The sequence below is a fragment of the Penicillium argentinense genome (assembly GCF_028826775.1).
Source record: "Penicillium argentinense strain IBT 30761 chromosome Unknown utg000002l_segment0_segment0, whole genome shotgun sequence".
Lineage (NCBI taxonomy): Eukaryota > Fungi > Ascomycota > Eurotiomycetes > Eurotiales > Aspergillaceae > Penicillium > Penicillium argentinense.
This window is the reverse complement of record NW_026622661.1, coordinates 3,202,185-3,224,225: the sequence shown is the minus strand read 5'-3', so window position 1 is coordinate 3,224,225 and position 22,041 is coordinate 3,202,185. Positions and strand designations below refer to the sequence as shown.

The 22,041-nt window shown below is 48.2% G+C and overlaps 3 protein-coding genes across 3 annotated transcripts; all 3 read left to right on the top strand.

Moving 5' to 3' along the window:
- Positions 1 to 435: 435 nt before the first annotated feature.
- N7532_002019 (uncharacterized protein) lies at positions 436 to 1,929 on the top strand (the record flags this gene model as incomplete). Its single annotated transcript, XM_056614513.1, has 7 exons — positions 436 to 657; positions 715 to 904; positions 959 to 1,072; positions 1,131 to 1,493; positions 1,556 to 1,663; positions 1,737 to 1,760; positions 1,817 to 1,929. 7 exons carry the CDS (start codon positions 436 to 438, stop codon positions 1,927 to 1,929), a joined length of 1,134 nt encoding a protein of 377 aa, XP_056479554.1.
- A 1,055-nt stretch (positions 1,930 to 2,984) lies between these two features.
- N7532_002018 (uncharacterized protein) lies at positions 2,985 to 4,923 on the top strand (the record flags this gene model as incomplete). Its single annotated transcript, XM_056614512.1, has 3 exons — positions 2,985 to 4,191; positions 4,254 to 4,482; positions 4,584 to 4,923. The coding sequence occupies 3 exons, from the start codon at positions 2,985 to 2,987 to the stop codon at positions 4,921 to 4,923; spliced, it is 1,776 nt and encodes a 591-aa protein (XP_056479553.1).
- A 6,556-nt stretch (positions 4,924 to 11,479) lies between these two features.
- Positions 11,480 to 12,648, top strand: N7532_002017 (uncharacterized protein; the record flags this gene model as incomplete). Its single annotated transcript, XM_056614511.1, has 3 exons — positions 11,480 to 11,530; positions 11,926 to 12,044; positions 12,102 to 12,648. 3 exons carry the CDS (start codon positions 11,480 to 11,482, stop codon positions 12,646 to 12,648), a joined length of 717 nt encoding a protein of 238 aa, XP_056479552.1.
- Between the last annotated feature and the right edge of the window lie 9,393 nt (positions 12,649 to 22,041).

The following is a 22,041-nucleotide window of genomic DNA, read 5'->3' as shown; positions in this document are numbered from 1 at the left end:
GGATCGCCTCTATGCGTGCATGCACGAATGGCCCACTTTCCCAGGAAAAACAAGCATGCTAAGACTCGCTCACTCTCACCAGGTCTCCACTTCGCCTCCAAATGGGGGCACTAGCTCACAAGCAGCGCTAAATTAGTTACTTGGGGGCCACGGCGTTATTCCGGTTTTTGGAAATGAACATAGAATCATGGGTGCAATCAGCCAAACGAAGTGAGCTAGTACTATAGTGTTACGGGTTTTGTTGAATGAATTGTAGCTATTTTTTTTTAGTGGTTACAGGGTTTTCACGTTGGGTCCAGTCAAGTCTAAACTTGTGGCATCCTTAATTCACATTATAAGCTTGACTCCCCTTAAGTGGGCAAGGTCGATTTAGTTCACGAAGTCTTTCCTGGGACTCAGCTTCGACGACCACGCTTGCTAATTTCCATATAAGCAATGCGTCTCTCTAGCTTGCTCCAGGCCGTTGGCGCTGTAGCCATTTTCAATATCGGACTGGTGACTGCTGTGCCTTCAGGTCATTCGAATAGATACTCCCACCACCATCATGAGCATTCTCATGGCTATGGCAATAGCACCCTGACCAAGAGAACACGCCAATATTTCTGTGATCACGCCAACTCCGCGCTGGTTGCATCGGTCGATGAAATCAAGGCTATGGTAATATGACACGGACAAGTCTGGTTTTAGATAGGATCATTAACATGAATATCTTAGTTGACGACCACTATTGATCGGACAACTGCGCTTGAGGCCTTTGTTCGCAATCCACCAGCCCATATCCTTCAACATGAGCAACTGCTACAATCTACCTTCTATACATTTGAGGCAATTTTTGGCCGCCTTGAATATGGGGTCCAAAGTGGCAAAGCTGCTGATAGCATCTCCAGAGTGCAGCGAATCCTCGGTGCGGTATTTTGAGGAAAAAGGAATTAGTCCATATTACTGACAATTTCCTAAGCAATTGCCACAAACATGAAGACTGGCCTTGAAGGCATCGTGGGCAATCAAGATCTTGAGATCTATTGCAGTGATGCCTGGCTCGTGAGGGAAGACCGCGACGGTGACATTGACAGTGAGAAAATGTTTCCCTGAATGAATTCCCTCTGAAGCTGACACAAATCCCCCCAAAGTGACGAATTCCTACCTTTATTGGGACAACCGAGAGACAAGGACAGAGGACTATGCCGAGAATTTCGAAACCGTGCACGGCGCCTGCAGAGACGCAGCCACCCATTACGCATGGGTTAACCCCTCTCTCTCATCAAGCAAGACCACAAGCGGCAGAACCAATGTTATGACTCTTTGTCAGGACAATGTTGCAGACTGGATAACAAGATACAATAACGGGAAAACGATCGAATCATTTTCCAAGCAGACTTTGAGTGGTCAGACTCCTCAAGTGAGTATTGATAGCTTTCAAGGTCAAACTATGTCCACAGCTATGATGCACGAGTTCACTCATGCGTCAGCTATTGTCGGGACTCCATATTTGAGTATGTATTACCCAGTTCCTACTGAGCTCGGGAGCTCTTCATTTATTAACAAAGAACAACAGTCGATGAATCATGCACTCTCACCGATGGATCAACAGTAAAGGCTTATGGCTGGTTTTGCATCAGCCAATTGGGGCAGAATGCGCCGGCACAGGCTATTAACAACGCCGGTAAGAGACTTTGGATATTTCTTCATCTCGAATTTTCAAGCAACTGCTAATCAAATGATGGCTTCTCTACCAGACTCATTCTCTATCTATGCCACCGGTATGCTAATCAACCCCTTGTATAATGTGAGAATATTTGTACTGACACGCATCTAGCCATGTATCTATCACTGGACGACTGGTCATATGGCTATCCCCGTGAAATCCCCTCCGTCACAAATCCTCTCAATACTGGTATCGCAGCTTTGATGACACACACTGGGCCTTGAGGCCACCATTATGGTATGGGAAGTCCTACTAGTACTATATATGGAGGTGGAAGAGTTCAAGTTTCTATGACGGACCCAGACAACGGAACTATATTGAATAGGAAATTGTGTCTAGTACCACTGGCATGCTTAGAATTACTACTGCCTGTCCATAGGCACTAATCAAAACAATTTTTCCTTGTTACTCAAATGGCTCAAATAAACCTTGGAATCACATGTAAGGAAAAGGATAATTACCATGGGAAGGCAAATTGAAGTCGATAGTAGAAAAGTACATCCGGGTGAACCCTACGGATATGAATTATCTCCGTTTACTTGCGGAGACCCGCTCTGGGGGTTAATCTCACAAAATTCCATCCCAGGGACCCGCGGGCCCTAAAGGCAGTTAACAAACTTTACATAAATTAATGAATCTTTGGCAGTGATTATGAGGAGACATTAACAAAGTTAAATCTTCCTACTTTTCATCGTATTCCATACTCTTTCGGTATCTTCACAAGTTTTCTGCTTGCTTGAGACACAAAATAGTACAGTCATCACCATGTTTGACATTGGTTTCAATTCAAAATAATATAAGGGAAAAGTCCAATTCTTCATCAGAATAATTTTCCTTCCCCAAGTCACCGAGCTTAATGCAGTAGTATGGTGCGACCGTGGAGATGGTTCTTGCTGCTAGTTTGTTTAGTAGTTAGTTTAGCTCGCCACTCACACTAGCTTAAACTTTGGCGAGATCCCCCACTTACACGCTAATTGAATTTTTTCTCTCAATAACCGGAAGATGACCGATAACTTGGCATAAGATACAAGGCCATACGAAAATCCTGTTTTTCTTCGCCCCAATCAATTTGAAAGTAATAAAATGCAGGGGCACGCCACTGCGAGTGCTAAAAAGTAGGGACGCTCGCATTGACTTCCACGTATATCCACTTTCTCTCTCTACTCACGGCCCGAAGTCACCTCCGAATCAACCGACCTCGAAAGTCGAGAACACTTCCAGTTCAAGTTCCTGTTGAGGGGTCTTCAGTTAGTCTCAGTCCCAGTACGCTTTATTCAACATGAACATTGAGTATGTGAAGATTCTGCCTCGATTTCATGATCTTATCTATTATTCAAAGGACCTTGACAAACTTACGGATCTCCCCGTCCTTGGGATCCTTCATTTCACTTTTCACCCCGGAGTTGACATTGCCGATACACAGCAGTGTGCGGCTGCCTTGTGGAGGAAGTCTTTGAAATATGTTTCAACAATCCCTGGATTTGAAAGGCTATTGTGGTCGCTAGTGAACGATACTAGTACTTCCGAGTCGTCATGTCAGCAGGTCGTCGTCTTAATCCAGTGGAATGGCGTTCCTGGATGGAAGTTGTTCCAGTTGTCCCTCGGATTTAGTATGATGCTAGGCTATATTGCACAAGCCTCAAATCGTTGCATCCAACATACTCTGCCGCTGGAGATACCGAGCTCATGTTATCTGGAGCTAGTATCCTTTCAGTTCCCAGCTACGCCATCTACCCCTCAGGTAGATGAAAGGACAGAGTTCAAAGTTAAATGGGATAATACTTTCTCGCCGCCTTGCCAAGCTGCTTTATCTGAGGCTGGATTGGTGCACGCCGGTGGAGAGTGGCTAGAAAGAGACACTGATTCCGAGGATCCCTTCTTTGTCGGCCTGCTTCTCTGGAATTTGGGGGCAGGAGGCAATCAAAGTATTCTTGTCAATCGTATATCTCCCCTCGTCGAGAATGCGTCGTCAACAGTGTCCGTATGCACAAACCAGCTGGCTTTTGTCTCACCTGATGATGCATCTATACTTCAGCCGTCTGACTCTTTTACGGGCTGTGAAATTTCCAAAATCAGACATCCAGCTTTTCAAAAGCCTGTGCAACCAAGATACAGCCTTCATGAAGATTTGGGGACTCCTGGTACTAGTGTTGGGAAGGACATCTGCCATGTGGAAAGTATGTCGCTGGCAAGGCAAAGGCCCCCTGAGCGCATTGCCGCTGGTCCGGCTGGGGCTTGGTATAGGGCGTCAACTATCTCTCAACATCATATTCCGCTTCAAGCTAGGCTTCAATTTCTGCCCCAGAGTCTTATAAAAACTGGTACATACATGATTTCTTTCTGGGCACGACGCGGCAAGCAGCATGTACAAAGCTCCTTTGAGGCCTTGCGGATGAGACTTTGGAAGCTGGGCGACTGCCCACTCCTTAAATGGGGCGATGATCCAGTGAAAGAAATGGACTGGGCCAAGATTCTGCTTTTCATTGGTGAGTATCGTCAAGGTATTTTGCATCGTGGTTAATGGGTGATACTGACCTCATTCTTCAAGACCTTTCAAACCCCGTTCAATCCAATGAAGATACATATTCTCTTCTGCAGCAGTATCTTCAGGAATTTTCCGAGATATCTGGTGATGACATACAGTATCTCCAGCATAGAATGACTGCTTCTCCACAATTCGTTGGAAAGTGCAGTGATGCAGACATAACATTTTACGAAATGCCATCGGATGAGAATGACCGACGCGCATTTAGATATGCCATGATGAACTATGGAGAGTACGTTATTCCCTATACTGCAGTTTCAAATCTTGTTGTGTTCAAAATACCCTTTCTCTCGGAGGATTAATTGCTAACATTATCATTTCGACCTGATCTAGGACTTTGAATCAACAAGTCATCCAGGGAAGTAAATCATCCCCGTGGTCAGCTCTCGAAGAGAGATGCAGTTCCTGGGTTCCGGTCAATCCTCGCTTTACTGGAGGCGACGAAATAGGGCCACTCAGTTTCGCATCGGTATTCAGTCCCCAGAAGGAGGGAGCCAGAGAAGAGTGGTATAACGACTTCGCCGAGCGAGCTCAAACTCAATATGACCTCCTGGGTCATATCGTTGACTTGATGCGAACTTTGTGTACGAGCATCGAGAACTACTATGTGATTTTTGAGAACGAAGATCCCTGGATGGAAGCAGATAAGCTGGAAAAGTCCAAGCGCACATAAACCGGTGGAGGCTGAACATTTCATTCCCATTTTCTGAGATTGACATTCAACAATCTCCATAGTCTAAATGAGGCTTTTTTGCATCGGAATTGATGGCAAATCACAAATACCAATAGAAATCGTAATTTGGGTACCCGTGACAATTTTCCATAAACCCCACGGGCGGGTTTGTGAAATCGGTTACCCGCGATGGGTTACCCGTGGGCGAGTTGGAAATGTTGATTTATAGTGATGCTTCAGTGTTCATGTTGTTTTAGGGGAGTTGATTGTCTAAGATACAGGTAGACTGGTGAACAGGTATATAGGCATGCACGTGATCCCAGCCCACATGATTATCCCAGTAACCGTGATATTTCAACACTCCCACTCGCTGATATCCTTCTGACGAAGGAGATTAGCGATCTTTTATCACGGTTGTCAAGCCCCATTAAAACCTCCCAAAACCAGTGGTAAAAAGGAAGGAAAGGGTGCTTGCATGCCGGTCTTTTGTTTTGTTTTCTTTTAGTTTGAAGGCTCGTGTCTGACCGGGCTATTATTCAATGCCGAGGCCTTCTCGAAACCATTCAAATCTGTCTCGTGCAAGGGGCTTCGTGAAACCATCCGCTATCTGTTCTGACGTTGGGATATACTTGAGTTCCACTGTCCCGGCATCTTGGACTTCTCCTTGCCACTTTCGCTGGATTTCCATATGCTTTGTACGCGAATGATATTGAGGGTTTGAGGCCAGCGCAATGGCTCCCTGGTTGTCGCCGCAAATGATCGTTGCCCGTTGTCCCTGGCCCATATTCAGCTCGTGAAGGAGTCTTCTCAGCCAGATAGCTTCCTTGGTTGCTTGTGTCTGGCCTATGAATTCGGCCTCGCAGGTTGACAGGGCAACAACATTCTGGCGCTTTGATTGCCAGCTGATTGCTCCACTTCCAATGTTGAAAAGATATCCTGCCGTCGAGCGCCTTGTCTGGCGACAGCCGGCCCAATCTGCATCCGTGAAGCCACGGAGCATCTGGAGCTGGCCTTTATATGCGAGACTGAGAGATTTGGTGCCTTTGAGGTATCGAAGGATTCGGCGGGCGAGCTTCACATGTTGTGGACCAGGATTTGCCAAGTATCTGCTTGCCGCCGAGACAGCGTATGCGATATCGCCTCTAGTCCCAAGCATGACATACATCAGCGATCCGATCACGCGCTGGTATTCATTCTTCATATTCGACGGGCAGATGTATTCAGGGCCGTTTTCTGGTAGAGGTGAGGTGTCGATGGGTGTGCTGACAGGAGCACAGTCCAGCATCCCGAATTGCTGAAGGACTTTGCGCACGTAAGCCTCTTGGCTCAGATAGAGGATTCTGTTCTGCCGATCTCGTCGGATAGTCATGCCGAGATAGTAGCTGCAGGGGCCAAGGTCTGTCATATGAAAACGGTTTCTGAGGCTTCGCTTGATCTTCTTTATCTCTGCAATGCTTGGTCCGATGATCAAGAAGTCATCGACGTATACTGCGATGTACATGCTGCTCCGAACAAAGATACTGAGATCGGCGTTGATGGGCTCAAAGCCAAGATCTCGAAGGAAATTGGTCAGCGTCTGATACCAGATACGAGGTGCTTGCTTCAGGCCGTAGAGTGCCTTGCGAAGCTTGCAGACCCTCGATGTGCCGTCTGTAGCGTGATGAGGCTGTTCAACAAAGATCTCATGGTCTATCTCGCCATATAAGAACGCTGTTTTGACGTCCATTTGTTCGATCTCGAGATCCAGAGCTGCGGCAATTGCGAACAAGGCTTTGTAGCTCATTGGTTTGACTACGGAAGCAAATGTCTGATCATAATCGACACCTTCTTCCTGGGTGAAACCTCTGACTACCCATCTGCACTTGTGGCGGACGATTTCTCCGCCTGATCCTCGTTTGAGTTTAAAAATCCACTTCCCGCTCAGGATTCGGCGATCCCTGGGAGGGTCAACCATTTCCCAAGTTTTGTTTTGTTTGAGTGATTGTATCTCTTCGATCATTCCCTTTTCCCATTCGAGCCAGCGTGGATCATTCTTGGCCTGTCGAAGGGACTTTGGTTCGAAGGGTTCTATCTCTTCCGCCGCAACAGCCAAGAAGGTTGGAATGACGTTCTTGTCGGGGATATTCATCAATGCGAGTTCTTCTTGGTCATAACCGGATGTGTCTCGAAAAGTTTGTGTGTCACGGAGCTTGAGTTCAGGGTGGCGTTCCAGTGAGTCTTTTTGCACTAAGTGTTTTGCACCACCCTCTCGTAGCTCGGAATAATCTAGCCAATCTGGGATTCGCCCTTGCTGAGCATCGCCTTGTTGCTGGTCGCTACCGGGTGGTGAGTCAAACCTAAGGGCGGAATCCTGTGAAGCAGGTGATAAGGGCCCGAAGGTATCATCACTCCGTGTAGGCGAAAAGGTTATAGCTCCTTGGCCAGCAACAGCGGGCTGCGAGGTCTTATCACTCGACTGAGGCAGATGCACTTGCACTATGTCGTCCCATGATCCAGGCTGTGTTTGCTCTTGTGGCGCCAGGGATGCCTGACGCCCCGAGGCTGGCACGGATGCATGTCGCATACTGGCCGACGGTTGGTTTATTAGTCCCACCGTCTCACTCCCCCCTGCGGCAGCAGCCGTTGCCACAGGAAAGCTCTGCTGTTTGGCTCCCACGTCTTGTATGGTCTGCGTGGAGGGAGTGTTGAGGACTTCATAAAATTCTGCATTTTGCGTACCAATGATTCTGCCGTCTTCTAGCAGGATGCGATAGTTTGTATTACCTTCGTATCCCAATAGTAGACATGGCCTTGTTCTTGGTCCCGTCAGCTTCTTTCTTTGTTTGGGTGGAATTAGATACTCTCCCTTGGATCCTATGACTCTCAGCCGTGACAGGTCAGGCTTGTCACCATACCAAGCTTGGTACGGAGTCATATTGCGTTTGGATGATGGGGATCGATTTGAGAGGAATGCCGCAGTTCGCGCAATCTCCGGCCAGAATTTGGGCGGTAGTTTCGCATGCCTGAGCGTTGGTCCGACTCGGTCGTAAATTGTCTTGTGGGCTCTTTCCGCTACCCCATTCTGCTGGTGCTGGTCGACGCCCGTGACTTCGGCTCGGATTGCCCTCGAGAAGAGGGTAAATTTCATTTCTTCTCCCACTTGTTCCGGGATCCGGTCAAGACGAATGCGCCTGCATTTGCGCTCAGGGCGCTCATTGTGGTCGAGGAAGTACCGCAAGGACTCCACGACGTATTCTTGCCGTTGTGGTATGGGGACGATCTCAACCCATCCAGTATGGTCGTCAACAATGGTTAGCCAGTAGCGACTACCATCAAGGCCCTCCTCAAAAGGTCCTGCAACATCGATATGGAGGAGTTCCATGGCGTATGTGGCTCTTTTGCACGCTTCTGAACGGCGATGGGGGTTTCAATCATTCTTCCCTGAAGGCATGCGTTGCAAGGTTGGCGTGGTGTATCGTCCTGAATGCCGTGAGCTTGCTTTTTGAGTCGTTGTATGTTCGCACCGCTCATGTGAGCGAGCCTATTGTGCCAAAGTGCCGATTGCGGGCTGACATGGTAGGCTGGAAAAGCAGGTTTCGACCATAGGTCGAGTGCGTAGACTCCATGATATTGGCTCGCAGTGAACAGATTTCTCCCATCTGATTTGATCCGAATAAAGGCGCCATTTCTCGAGAAATCAATCTTTGCCCCCCGATTGAGAAGCTGCAGCACGGATATGAGATTCGCATGCGCAGTCGGGACGAACAAGACGTCATCTAGAACAAGCCATTTCTTTCTTCCTCGTACATTGCACAAGATATTTGCCACTCCTATGCCGGAAGGAGCCGTTGAGGTATCGACGCTTCGCAATGGTGGACCGTCATATTTGTCCATCTTAACGAATCTCAAGGCATTGTTACAGACGTGCTGAGCACATCCGCTGTCCACGATCCAGGCCTCACTGATCGAGGGAGCCTTCGTGACCATCATGCTGGGAATGAAATCAAATGTGGCAACATTTCCTTCAACTTCGGCTCCGAATGCTGCATTGATATCCTGTTTTGAGGCTTGTGTCGCCATAAACGTCGGTCTTTTGGGGTCTCTCGGTCCTTCTGAATCGTCGTCTTCATGATCCGTACTGGCCCGCCTTTTTGATGAATTACGATGGTCCGCATGCGCATCTTTGGGGTTTGATCTGCGCGTCGTTCTCTCCTTTCCTTGGTCCCTCGGTTTAGGGTTCTTCTTGAAACACTGCGGCTCTCTGTGATAGGGTTTTCGACAGAAAAGACAGAAGGGGACATTGTTGATCTCGATCCGGCAAGTTTTCCCATCTGGAGACGGTATGACTTTCTTGTCTTCAAGTCTTCGACTGAGTGTGAAGGCAGGAAGGGCATTTGCATCTGCGGGTTGGTTGCCCAGCTGTCCTTTTCTGTGTTCCTCTTCAATGGCCTTGTTCTCAATGTAGTCGAATGTAGGAGCTGCTTTGGTGATATTTCCGTCCTCATCTCTATCATTGACAATGTCCATTTGCCGAAAGACATGGTCGCGGAAACTCTCATATTCTGGACCTAAGGCATGGAGGAAGAAGAAAGTTCGTTCAATCTCAGAAGTGACACATGCGGGGTCGAGTAAAAGTTTCTCGACATGGATCTTTCTGATCTCGGCCCCGAGGGCTTGTGCACTCCCACATTTTGCCCGGGTAAGTGACATGTACCTCCTCTGAAGATTCACGTATGTTCCTGAACCTTCCGGCTTAAAGCTTTCTTTGACCGCTTTGATCAGTGACTGGACTCGGGTGATTTCGAAGGCGTTTATCCGCTGAGCCGCATTGTGGGTCAGCTTTGCCGCGATCATTGCCGAGTAGAACGTCTGGCGGTGAGACCATTGCTGCGCCTCCTCTTCTTCCAGAGGTGGGATGGCTTCATCCTTAGCCACAGGAGATATTCGAAGAAACTCCTTGACTTTCTGGTTCCACTGTGACCAGTCGTTGGCATTATCGAGTGTTGGTATGGCATGATAGAATGTGCTCAAGCCTATTTGTTCAAATTTATTCGAATCCATCGTGGTGGTTTTCAGGGCTCTTCGGTGCTAAAGAATTCGGCACTTGACGAGCCACTTGAGTGAATTGAGTGGACAGAAGGCGTGCAGTTTGACAGCTCGGGAGACCGCGCCTCAAGACCGAATAGTTCCAGGCTTGATATCTCGCTGGGCGGACTAGAGCTGATGGAGTGGGAATAATCCGATGAGCCTGGAGTAGGCGTATGCGATGGAGGAATGTATTCACTGTCCGATAGGTCGTATGGTTTGAGGTGATTGCGATACGACTCGAAGAAATGAGGAAAGCGGACGCGGTCAACCATATATCGTGGCTTTCGCTCTTGAAAGGTTGTCGGTCTGTTTGGTCGGAGGTTGTACCGATTTGAGTTATTCCCATTTGAGGTCAACGGTGCATGTCCAATCTCAGTGCTTGTTGAGTTGAGGTGATTTGGACCCTGCTCTGGACTGGAGAACGAAGGTCGAACTTGACGTGGAGAACTGTGTCCTGTGATATGCCGGGAGTTGGCGATAACAGGCGCAGCAGCGATCGCCCGGCGAGTGCGCTCTTCCAGAGGTAAACGCCTATAGGCCCCGCCGAGTGCGTGTCGGGAAAGTAATGGAAACTTCGCTTTTTGGATTTGCGAGAAGCGCCACTGGCGGATATATCGAAGATAGCATACCAAGTTGAGCTCTTCTTCAGTCCATCTGTGTCCCTTGTATGATCCTTTCCTTCTCGTCATAGGTCAAAATAGTGGAATGTCCTTTTCCGAGAATGCCAGGGATTTGAGAGGAAATGGATTCCTAGCATGCTACAGAGAGCAGGTCGTTTCTGGTGGCAATGTGATACGTCTGGAGCGGTGTGACGTTTGTAGCGGTGTAAGACGATGTTGTCTGTTGTGAAACATGTCTATAGACCATCATTGGTCTAACGACTTTCTGTAGCGGTGTGGTGGCTTTGTCAGCCTTGTGAGACGATTTCGCACAATTCGTTTGCCTGTTGATCCTCAGAAAAAATGTCTTCTCGGTTGAAGAACTAAATGAGAAATTCCAGTTCAGTCAATATATGTATGAAGCTTTCACTTAAGGGGGAAACTTAGGAGTAGAAAGTATTCTCCAGTTTGAGGTGAGCATTGCCGGGCTCATAACCTGTTAATTTATAGTGATGCTTCAGTGTTCATGTTGTTTGGGGGAGTTGATTGTGTTAGATACAGGTAGACTGGTGAACAGATATATAGGCATGCACGTGATCCCAGCCCCCATGATTATCCCAGTAACCGTGATATTTCAACAGGGTTCACCAAGGTCAAAACCCGCGATGGGTTACCCGTGGGCGGGTAAAGAAATTGAAAACCCGACCCAAACCCACGTTTGGCGAGGTCTAGCCACCAACATCCCCAGGAAGGATCAGTCACGTGCACGCTCCGGCGGTCAGACGGAAGGAGCAGGAAACTGCCTTCTAACCGTACTGTTGTATGGACGAGACTCCTGATGTCGAACCAAATATCCCTTATGACCCAACACATAGCAGTCCAGGGCTGAGATGCGCGAAGGCCAAGTGAAATTGATCTCCAAGATCTTCCAGGAAATGCTGGTGAGCTTTTGCGTCGTCAGGAGTCCGGAAATGCTGGCAGTTTTGATCTCAGACCCATTCTGTGTTGTGATACGAGGCTTGCGCAGATCAGGAACAAAGCCGCAACATCGGAAATAATCCCGGGTTGCCTATGTGAAGAATTAAGTTGATTTGCAATCAACTTGGTCTTCTCGTCGTATATATAGCGTCGTGTATCACCTCAAGAATAACAACTGAATGAATTCCTCTGAACTACAACAGGTTATGAGCCCGGGAGCAAACTCTCGAGTGCCGTCTCTACTCACTCTGAAAGCACCTTATTCATCTTGATTATATATATCTACCCCGCTTTCTCAGTCATCAATATGTCTTCTCTGGTCCATGACTCTCCCGACTGAGCTGTTACGGCTATCGAGCCTCTGACAGGAAGTGACAACTTCGCGACCTGGAAACGTCTCATAACCTCCTACCTCAAAGCAAGGCAGGTATGGGATGTAGTGTCGGGCGACCTTCAACGTCCAGACTGCCTGTTCAAGTAAGCCAAGCCAATCACGGCAGACATTAGCCCCTTGGTAGATTCCCACCTTAATAGGGCGGTGAGGCAGCGAGCTATTGACGTGCGCCTCGAGGTGGAGATCCAAGCGTTCGAGCGCCATCGTGAATGGTCGCGCCGCGAGGCCGAGGCCTACCACACCATCTTCCGGTACCTATCCCCCAATATCAGTATGCACGTCGTGGGATTGGAGACATCCCGCGACCTGTGGAATGAACTCGAAGAACGGTACCGACGCATGGAGCTCGCCACATTTTGCGAGCTGTTCGCCCAGCTTCGTGAAACGACTGGTGACTCTTGCGCCAGCGCGCGTGAATTTGTAGATCGCGTACGAATGCTGGTGCATCGACTGAATGCCATCGCGCCTGGATCAATTGGCGATAGGGCACATATTGCGATGCTGTTGACACAGATCGGACCTGAATATATCCTGATCGTGGACGGCATACAAAATGACAAAGACCCAGTCAATTCAACCACCATCGGAAACCGTCTGGCCAATGCCGAAACAGACGGTACGGAGAAAGGTCTCTCCCACGCCACCGCAAGGGGCAACGGGACTATCTGTCAATACAGTCCAAGCTAACACAAAGAAATGCAACCACTGCAAGAAGCGAGGCCACGTAGCCGCTAATTGTTGGAAAAAACACCCAGAATTACGCCCGCAGAGTGACTCTGCCGTCAAAGCAGAACGGAGTGCTTCCGGCTCACCAGGAAACACCATAATATCGTGAGGGCGAGGGTGACGACCCTTTATACCCACGCACCGTCACCCCGGGCTAATATCGAAGATATTACGGCGCACCCGGTGAGTATTCCCTCTCTAATCTGGCCATTACCGTACTGAATGTTCCGAAGTACCCTACGATGGTTGTGCAAGCGTACAAATTAGCCGCAAAGGGACTTGCAGAGGAAATTCGGAACTCCGTCTCCACCATCAATGAAAAACGTATTTCGGATTTGTCTCTTGAACTGCAAAATTGTCTACGAGAGTTGCGTGGACTACAGAACACTCTTGTCATGTATCCATTTACAGATCGGGACCTTGATGTTGATCCCTCTTGAGCTCTCGAGTAACCGAAGCCCCCTTACAATCGGGCAGCCTCACCGTCCAGAACAGTATTCAAAATTGCTCCGAGGGGGTCATTTTGCTACAAGAAATAGATATTTTTAGATTAATCCGTTTGTATTTTCAACTTGAAAAGATGCCCGTAGCACCGCCTTTCACGATCAGGCTTAGCCATGTGTCACTGAACAAGCAGAAAATCACAGCTGAAGAGTCTCATGCTTCTCCTTAATATGATATTAATTCCCCCGGAACCCGAGCACCCCACACCGGCACAAAATCATCTCATTTCTCGTTTAGGTTTTGAAGTTTATCAAAATGGTTTCGTCGAAAATTCTAGGGTTCGTACCGACGGACGAAGAGTACCACAAACACGAAGTTCTTTCGTACCTATAACACTTGTTGAGGCTTCATCGACGATTTAAGATTACGTGGTCCATAGTGTTAGGTGACTGTTCAGAAGAAAAACAGCAAAAAGCAAAAACAAAAAGGAGAAAACTAACAATAAGAAAAAGTCACATCCATTCACCACCACTCAATCACTATGATTATGTCATGCATATTTGTTCAGTCGACCAACTTTTCGACTCGAGAAGGCTCAGGAATTTCGCCAGCGTTTAACGAAATATACTGACGCTCATGGCGGTTCCCAAGCGTGCATTGGGAAGCAAGGTCACGCCATTGGCAATTAGGCAATTAGCGCATGCACCATTGAAGGTGCCAGGAAGGCGTACATTCCCGCCGAAGGGACGATCATTGGTGGAATACTCACAGGGGTTGGGCATCGGGTTTCCACGAGAAGTGATGAGGAGTGCGTTCACGTACGAGGGACAAGCCATCTTCATCTGGGAGCGAATTAGCATAATCATACAAGACCCTCTAGACTCTGATTTACCTGGGCCACCTTAACGCAGGGTTCACCATTAATCACTCCGATAGTGAATTCGTAACATGGCCAGGACCAGACCTGGCGCTGGATGAAGGTATGAAAGAGTGTACGGAGAGCTTCATTACCAGCTACAGTGAGCTAGACACGAACATACTCGCGATTGTTGTTATCGTGGAATCTGTCGAGGTGGTTGAGAAATTTGTTGCTATCAGGGAGGACCGAGGCTGGATCATATGTGCGGTGCGCAGCCACGGTGGAAAGTTGGCACGCGGATTGGAGATCTATAGCGGGCACATGCAACAGAGGAGAGATCGAACGAACGAAAGAAAATACGATCGAGGTGGTTGGTGAAACAGTTAAGTTTTAGGCGGGAGGAGAGAGCTCTTTATATTGCTAAGGATAGATGGTCAAAGGAGTTTAACATTACGCAACTATAGTTCCTGTTGACGCAAAAAGCTGAATTGGGCTATCAACTGCATAATGGTGATGTAATGGGAACTGATCAGGCTCTCAACTGTACGATAGCTGCCTAGAAGGAGAAGAACGAGGCCATTGTTATGGGACCTTCATACAAAGTTCTAATTTGGTGCACGGCCTGAGGCTTCACAAACAATTCTGTGGAATTTCTCTATCGCCTCTCGTCAAAACTTTACCTTGAGCGTTCTATTTTGCCCTCTTCTGTGTGAAATCTGCCTCGCCTGTCCAAGGCGCTCAGCCGTTCTCCAAATTCGTACATCTATTCTGTGCAATTCCTGCCCAAGTATCTACGCCGCTGTCCAGAATGTTGTATTAAATACACGTGATTACTGACTTATCCTAGTCGAAATGATGAATTGGTGGCAAGGACCAAGAAGCACCCTCCACCTAGGGCACGACGTGGTAGCCGCTCGGGCGACACCGACAGCGACAACCTCGACAATGATCGAGAGACACGGACGTCGATGTGCGAGTATTCGCCATTTGCAGGTGGATCCAATCCCAAGGCAAGGGGGCGCCCACTGAAAAGTTTGAAGAGGACAAAGGGAAACCAAGCAATGATATCTTCGGAAGTATTTAACTACTTGGGAGGAATACCGTTAAGGACGACTCCAGGAGTCACCACGGGGGTATACAGCGAGGACTTGATATATAAGGACATTCCTTCATGCATATGTATTTAGTACTTCGCGATCAATCAAACATTTTACTTAGATACACCTTTGATTCTGTCAGGAAAATAGTGATCGACATTGTATTGACTTAAACGGTACATCTGAGGTTTCCGAAGATATGGTATTCGGTATCGGGATTACGCGTACTTTTCGCCACCTTTCGCAACCTCGGAATGTAACCACCGAGTCACAGGTATTTTTGAGGGTATATTAACCCCCCTCAACCACCAACAGTTTCAGGAGAACAGAATCAACACTCTTTTGCATCTCTTGGTATTTTCCCCTTTTTGATTCCGTTGCCTTTCGCTGGCCAGTAAATCCAGTATATTTCCCTGACTATACAGGGCATTCCTGTTAGATTCTATCTTCACAGGTCGACCAAGCCAAACATCCTACAAGTAGGGGAGCTCGTCGGACTGACCTACTTGGCACACTTCGACTGGCGCACCTTTGCAAGCACCCTATAAGACCCGAGCCCGTATAAGGCGTCGTACGCAACGGTATGGTTGCGGACCAGCTTGAAGGCACGCATACCCGAGGCAAGTATCACCCAGGGAACCCAGTTTCACCGCGCCCAGCCAGTAGCGCGTAAAAGTTTAGTGCACCAGAAACCTCCTTGAGTCTAGCCTTAATTGACTTTATATACTATTGAGGCACAGGAAAATTGGGTCGCCTTCCTTTCATCTTCTCCTGATAAGAAGCCTCCTGTGAAGTAGCAATGTGATAGATGAGAAGATCGACTTTAAATAAAGACAAATCCTTCAAGAAAGTCCTAAAAACATCCCGTGACTCCTATGTCCATTCCCCATTCTCCCGGTGTAACCATAGGAAGGTGAGCGTATAATCTGCACCTTCTACTGGAAAAATAACCGCGACAGAGTCACCCCAGTTCTCAGCTTCCCAAGCCACTAGACCAATACCTTTTATCTTAGATTTCCCGCGATAAGATACCTCGTCCCCGGAGGATGCTTTAAGTTGATCGTCATATTTCTCCCTTGGTCGTAAACGAGCAGTTTGGGAGTTTTGGCATGTACTCAGAGAAGAACAGAAATGGCGCATTACGTTGGGAATACCTTACTAACAATTGGGGTCACTAGAGCCTCACACAAGAGTGCAAAATTCACCACAAATCTTAGTGAACTCCCTAAGAAGTCGCGTTGCAGTCGTCCATCAATTGAGGACTATAATAAATACAGAGAGTATCTTTTTCTCGGGATACTAATATACCGGGGTTCGGTGCGGCGGGCATATCCAAATTCTCTTGCCATTCAAAGAGATACTTTTGTGTCATTTTTGGAGATCTTAGCGATAGCCAAGAGGTTTCGAGTGACAGTCTTCCTATAATGACAGTCCTCCACGCCACAGTCTCTCGCCACACCACAGTCTCTCGCCACACCACAGTCTATCACCACACCACAGTCTATCACCACACCACAGTCAATCACCACACCACAGTCCCTTGCCACACCACAGTCCCTTGCCGCACTATAATCCATTGTCGCATTATAGTCCATCGTCATATTATACTACCTTTTCCGGCAATCAGACCCCTCTCCAAAATGAAGAACACACTGGTGAGGAATTAATGACTCTGTGGAACAATCTTGGGTTTCTGCATCTATTACTGCGAATTCTGACGAGGATTCTGGCTCAAACTTTCTCGACCCTGATTACGCATTTGAGGAAGAAAGCGAAATTACATTCGAGACTATTGAACCAGGCATCAGGCCTTCAACCGTTGTCCACGAGTTGCTGGAAGGTAAACGATATTTAGTATTCTATTTGTGGAACGAAAGAAAGTTTGCGAGATTCTCAACTGGTGACAGTGAAACGCCAAATTTTCGGGCAACTGCAAGTTGGCTGGCAGATCGAAACCAGATGTTCATGTGTTGCGTATCTGACATATGGCGGGTGATACCAATCAAAAATCTATATACAACCGCCATACAAGACAAACTCATTCTTGTTGGACCAAAAATTTCCCGAGCTGGAGCCGACCCCCCCCCTTATGGTCCATCTACGCAATGGTCTCTATCGTTTTATCGATCGAGCATATGATCGTGCTCTCATCGAGCCTACTCATAGTCATGGCAGACAAATGGCTTGACTTTCATCACAGGGACGACTAGAGCGCCAACTTCAGAGGCGTGAGAGAGGAAAACATGCTAGTTCGAATTAGCCATGTAAATTACTTTTGACCTTCACATACCTGTAATAGAGCTTGGATTGTAACTCCATTTCTCCGAGTCTCCTCAAGAAATTGGCGAACATAGACACGCGAATCAGGTAATGTCTGGATACTCGTCCTATTAGGATCTGATAGGCGTTCCTGGACGTAGGATCTCAATAGCAACATGGCCAATGCATTTAATATCATGTTGCTTGGATCCCCGATGGTGTTCGAGTGTATCGAACAGGGGCAAGCAAATGATCGGGTAGGTGACAGGGTCAAGAAATAGAGGTTCGATGGAACACCCAAATAGCGTGAATCTTCCAGGTGGCCATAGACGTGGAAAAGAGTTCCATATTAGTCCCCTTTGAGTGATGAGGCATTGAAAGCCGAGAGATCAGAAGGCGTGCGATGTAGCCCTAGTGGACCGGACCTGGAGCAGATCGGTGAAGACAAAGATCCGAATTACTTCAAGGCGCGTGGTGTCGGGAGGGGGCATTGCTCGGCATTGTGTCAAGAGACATAAGGTACTGGGCCGAAAATTACAATGAATGCGGCAAGCGAAGTGGATAATGTATTCTGATTTGTTCCTCTAGGCGTCTATATAGTTTGAGACATCTTAAATGCAGCTAGGCAAGAAATTAGAGTTCATCGATTAGTTATCAGACCTGCATTTTGGAAATGACCCTCCGCGTTCGAAACCCTTGAGCCAACCACATCAACACACCATTCGAGAAAGGCATCGAAACCTTGATTTGGGTTCTTTTCATAGTCATTCCACTTTCGCTTGATATATCGCTTTAACTCAGAGAAGAACTCCTCGATAGTGTTCAAACCCGGCGAATAAGGGGTGAGATATATCAGCTTGACGCTGGCGTTTAGGCACATTTGCTGGATCTTCTCGTACGATGAAAACAAACGCATTATCTATAACAAGAACAGATTTGGCTCTGGCCAGATGTTGCAGTACCAAAGGAGTTGCTCGATGAAATCTTCGAAGATATCGTAGCGCCTTAGAATACTCGACACAGGTTAAATCCATCTTCAGCATACGCAGCGAGTACAGTGATTCTCGAAATCGACTTGACCAACACACACTCAATCACTCTTTTCTGGCCCCACCACCAAGAAAGTAGCGCAGATCATTCATTGAGCAGGCCAGGTTAAATTGAGGGGCAACGTAAAATGCGCCTCAGTATGGTACCGTATCTTGCTACCGTACGAAAATTTACACGATGTGTAGAGAACTCAATGGAATTCCATGGAAATTGATAGTGGGTCTCTGCGAATCATACAGAGAGTCTCCACCTATAGTCACATTCACTGGCTATTCTAAGCGTTATCACTGCAAATTTTGGAATATTCAATAAGCAGGATAGAGCCGAGTAAACTCTCATTTTCTCGCAGGACCTTATTTCATATAGAGATTCGCAAATAGAAAGAAAGAGCGAAAACAAACATCATTTATGTACATCTACATACAAAACCTGAAAAAAGAAATCCGCCCTGATGTGTGCCCCATGGCAAGTGTATTACCCTTTGTCTTAAGACACCTGGGTCGAGACTCTACAGGTAGCCAGAGAACCTTCTCACCCTTTAATTTTATCCATTGCCCATGCTCAATAGAGATACCCAGATTTGCACGAGGTGGATGTAACATTGAAATGTCAAACTTGGATTTTATTTCAAGAGCGCCGAACGTGGTATAGATATGAATACCGCTGTAGGAAAATTCTAGCGTAGTCAAGAAATTTTCAATATTCCAAGTTTGAATGAGGGCGCCCGTCACTGGGTTCCAGAGCCGCGCTGTACAATCAGCAGAGCTTGACGCTAGAAGACGGCCATCGGGCGAGAAAGCAACCGAATCAATCCAACTAGAGTGGCCTTTAAGTGTCTGGATAAGCGCGCCTGTCGCCGTGTCCCAGAGCCGTACAGTCTGATCGTAGGAGCCAGACGCCAACCGACGGCCGTCGGGCGAGAAGGCAACCGGCTCAACCATATCTGAATGACCTTTGAGCGTTTGGGTAAGCGAACCTGTCTCTATGTCCCAGAGCCGCACTGTCTGATCTTCGGAGCTAGAGGCTAGCAGATGGCCATCAGGCGAGAAGGCCACCGACTGAACCGAACCTGAATGGCCTTCGAGTGTCTGGGTAAGCGTGCCTGCCGTTGGGTCCCAGAACCGCACTGTCATATCACCAGAGCCAGACACCAGCAGCCGGCCGTCAGGCGAGAAGGCAACCGAACGAACCCAACTAGAGTGGCCTTCAAGTGTCTGGATAGGCGCTCCTGTCGCCGGGTCCCAGAGCCGCACTGTCTGATCCTTAGAGCCAGACGCGAGAAGCCGGCCGTCGGGCGAGAAGGCCACCGACTGAACAGAATTCGAATGGCCTTCGGGTGTCTGGGTGAGCGTGCGTATCGCCGGATCCCAAAGCCGCACTGTCTGATCTTCAGAGCCAGACACCAGAAGGCGGCCGTCGGGAGAGAAAGAAACCGACTGGACCGAACCCGAATGGCCTTCGAATGTTTGGACGAGCGCGCCTGTCGGGATATCCCAGAGCCGTACCGTCCTATCACCGACGCCAGACGCGAACAGCTGACCGTCAGGCGAGAAGGCAATCGACTGGACCCAACTCAAATGGCCTTCAAGCTTCTGGACGAATGCGCCTGTAGTCGGGTTCCAGAGCCGCACTGTCATATCATTAGAACCAGATGCCAGTAGCCGGCCGTCAGGCGAGAAGGCAACCGAACGAACCCAACTAGAGTGGCCTTCCAGCGTCTGGATGAGCGCGCCTTTCGCTGGGTCCCAGAGTCGCACTGTCTGATCATTAGAGCCAGAAGCGAGAAGCCGGCCGTCGGTCGAGAAGGCCACCGACCGAACCCAACTAGAGTGGCCTTCGAGCGTCTGGATAAGCGCGCCTTTCGCTGGGTCCCAGAGTCGCACCGTCCGATCATTAGAGCCAGACACCAGCAGCTGGCCGTCGGGCGAGAAGCTTACCGACTGGATCGAACCCGAATGGCCTTCGAGCGTCTGGGCGAGCTCGCCTGTCGCTGGGTCCCAGAGCCGCACTTTATGATCGTAAGAGCCAGATGCGAGAAGCCGTGCGTCGGGCGAGAAGGCAACCGAATGCACAGAACCCGAATGGGCTTCGAGTGTCTGGATGAGAGCGCCTGTCACCGGGTCCCAGACCCGCACCGTCATATCACCAGAGCCAGACACCAGCAGCCGGCCGTCAGGCGAGAAGGCCACCGACCGGACCGAACCCGAATGGGCTTCGAGTGTCTGTATTTCTGCACCCCAATTTTCTTCAACTCGTGGAAACTGGCATATCCAAGTTGGGAGCTCTCGTCTGAACTCTCTTCGAATTATTGCCGTTTGGGGTTCAAATATAAGTCCGGCACAGTAAACCTGAAGAGGCGCTCCATCAACTATCTGGCGATATTTCAAAAAAAGCGCTTTGCGTCTTGAAAAAAGGCCGAAACTAGGGAAAATTTCTTGTCCTAAAGCTGTCAGTGTGGACCTTGTGTATGACGGTCTTCAAACTTACCGATAAGGCTATTTGAAGGCGATCAAGAATACTTAACATGTCCGACGTGAGACCAAGTAGGCTCATTGCTTCCACCCAGTGTAGAAAATGCTTCCGTAAAAATTGCCTCTGGAGAAATAACAGAGCATTATAAACCATATCACTCGAGTCCCCGCATTTATCTAGATGATATGCCCAGTATCGACAGGCGTACTGCAACTCAGGGGGAATGTAGGTATCAACTGTCCGACGATCAACTTCAGCACGAAGGGTTCCATCACTTGGTAGTCTACATATATTCTTCCGAAGATTTTGACACATCAGCAGACATTGCCTGGCAAGCCTGTAGTGCATCTCTGTCTCATTCGCCCCTAAAGGTGTTTTGCTGCGGGTCTCCGGATTGAGAAGAAAGTCACGAAATGACAGGTGAAAGAGGCGTATAGGAACTACCTCGCTATCTGGCACTTGAAGCACCGAGTGTAGCTGGTTTAGACGAAGATGTATCAGGCTTTCAGGAACATCCAAAAGCTTTGATAGTGAGATCACTGAGAGTGGGCTTTCTAGTATCACGATGGCACCGATCACTTGTTGGAACTCTGAGACCAATCTTTCTTTTTGTTGTTCATGCTGTCCGCTAAGAAGGCGGCTAAGAACCGGAAGATAAGTCCTATCTAGCTCTGATTGACCTTTTGATCGTGAAAGGATCTCCGTGAGACTTTCAGTTGGGTCCCAATTCGGGTCCTCGAATATGCGACAGATAGTAGCAGCGAAAATGAACAAGGGAACGGATAATGCCACTAGCCTCTGAAGATCTCTGTCACCAGGCCAGTCTGCAGGTAGAGAGCGTTCTGTTCTAATCTCAGCGAGTCGATAATCAAAGAACAATGATATATCATGCTTGATCGCGTCCATAGGGATGTCATGGAGAACAAGGTCCTTATGGTCATCGCTTGCAATCTTTAAAAATCCAAGACGGATCGGTAGATCAGGCCGGCTAGTCAAAAGCACTCGTAGACGCATAGCAGTAATGTTTTGTAGCTGTGGGAGAAGTTGAAGTATAAGCCGAATATCATTATCTCCCTCACATTCGTCCAGTGCGTCAATCACTATCACCATGGTTTGGATTGGGACATCGGATCGCTCGAGGCTTTGTAGTGGCTGGAGAATGAGTTTTTCGAA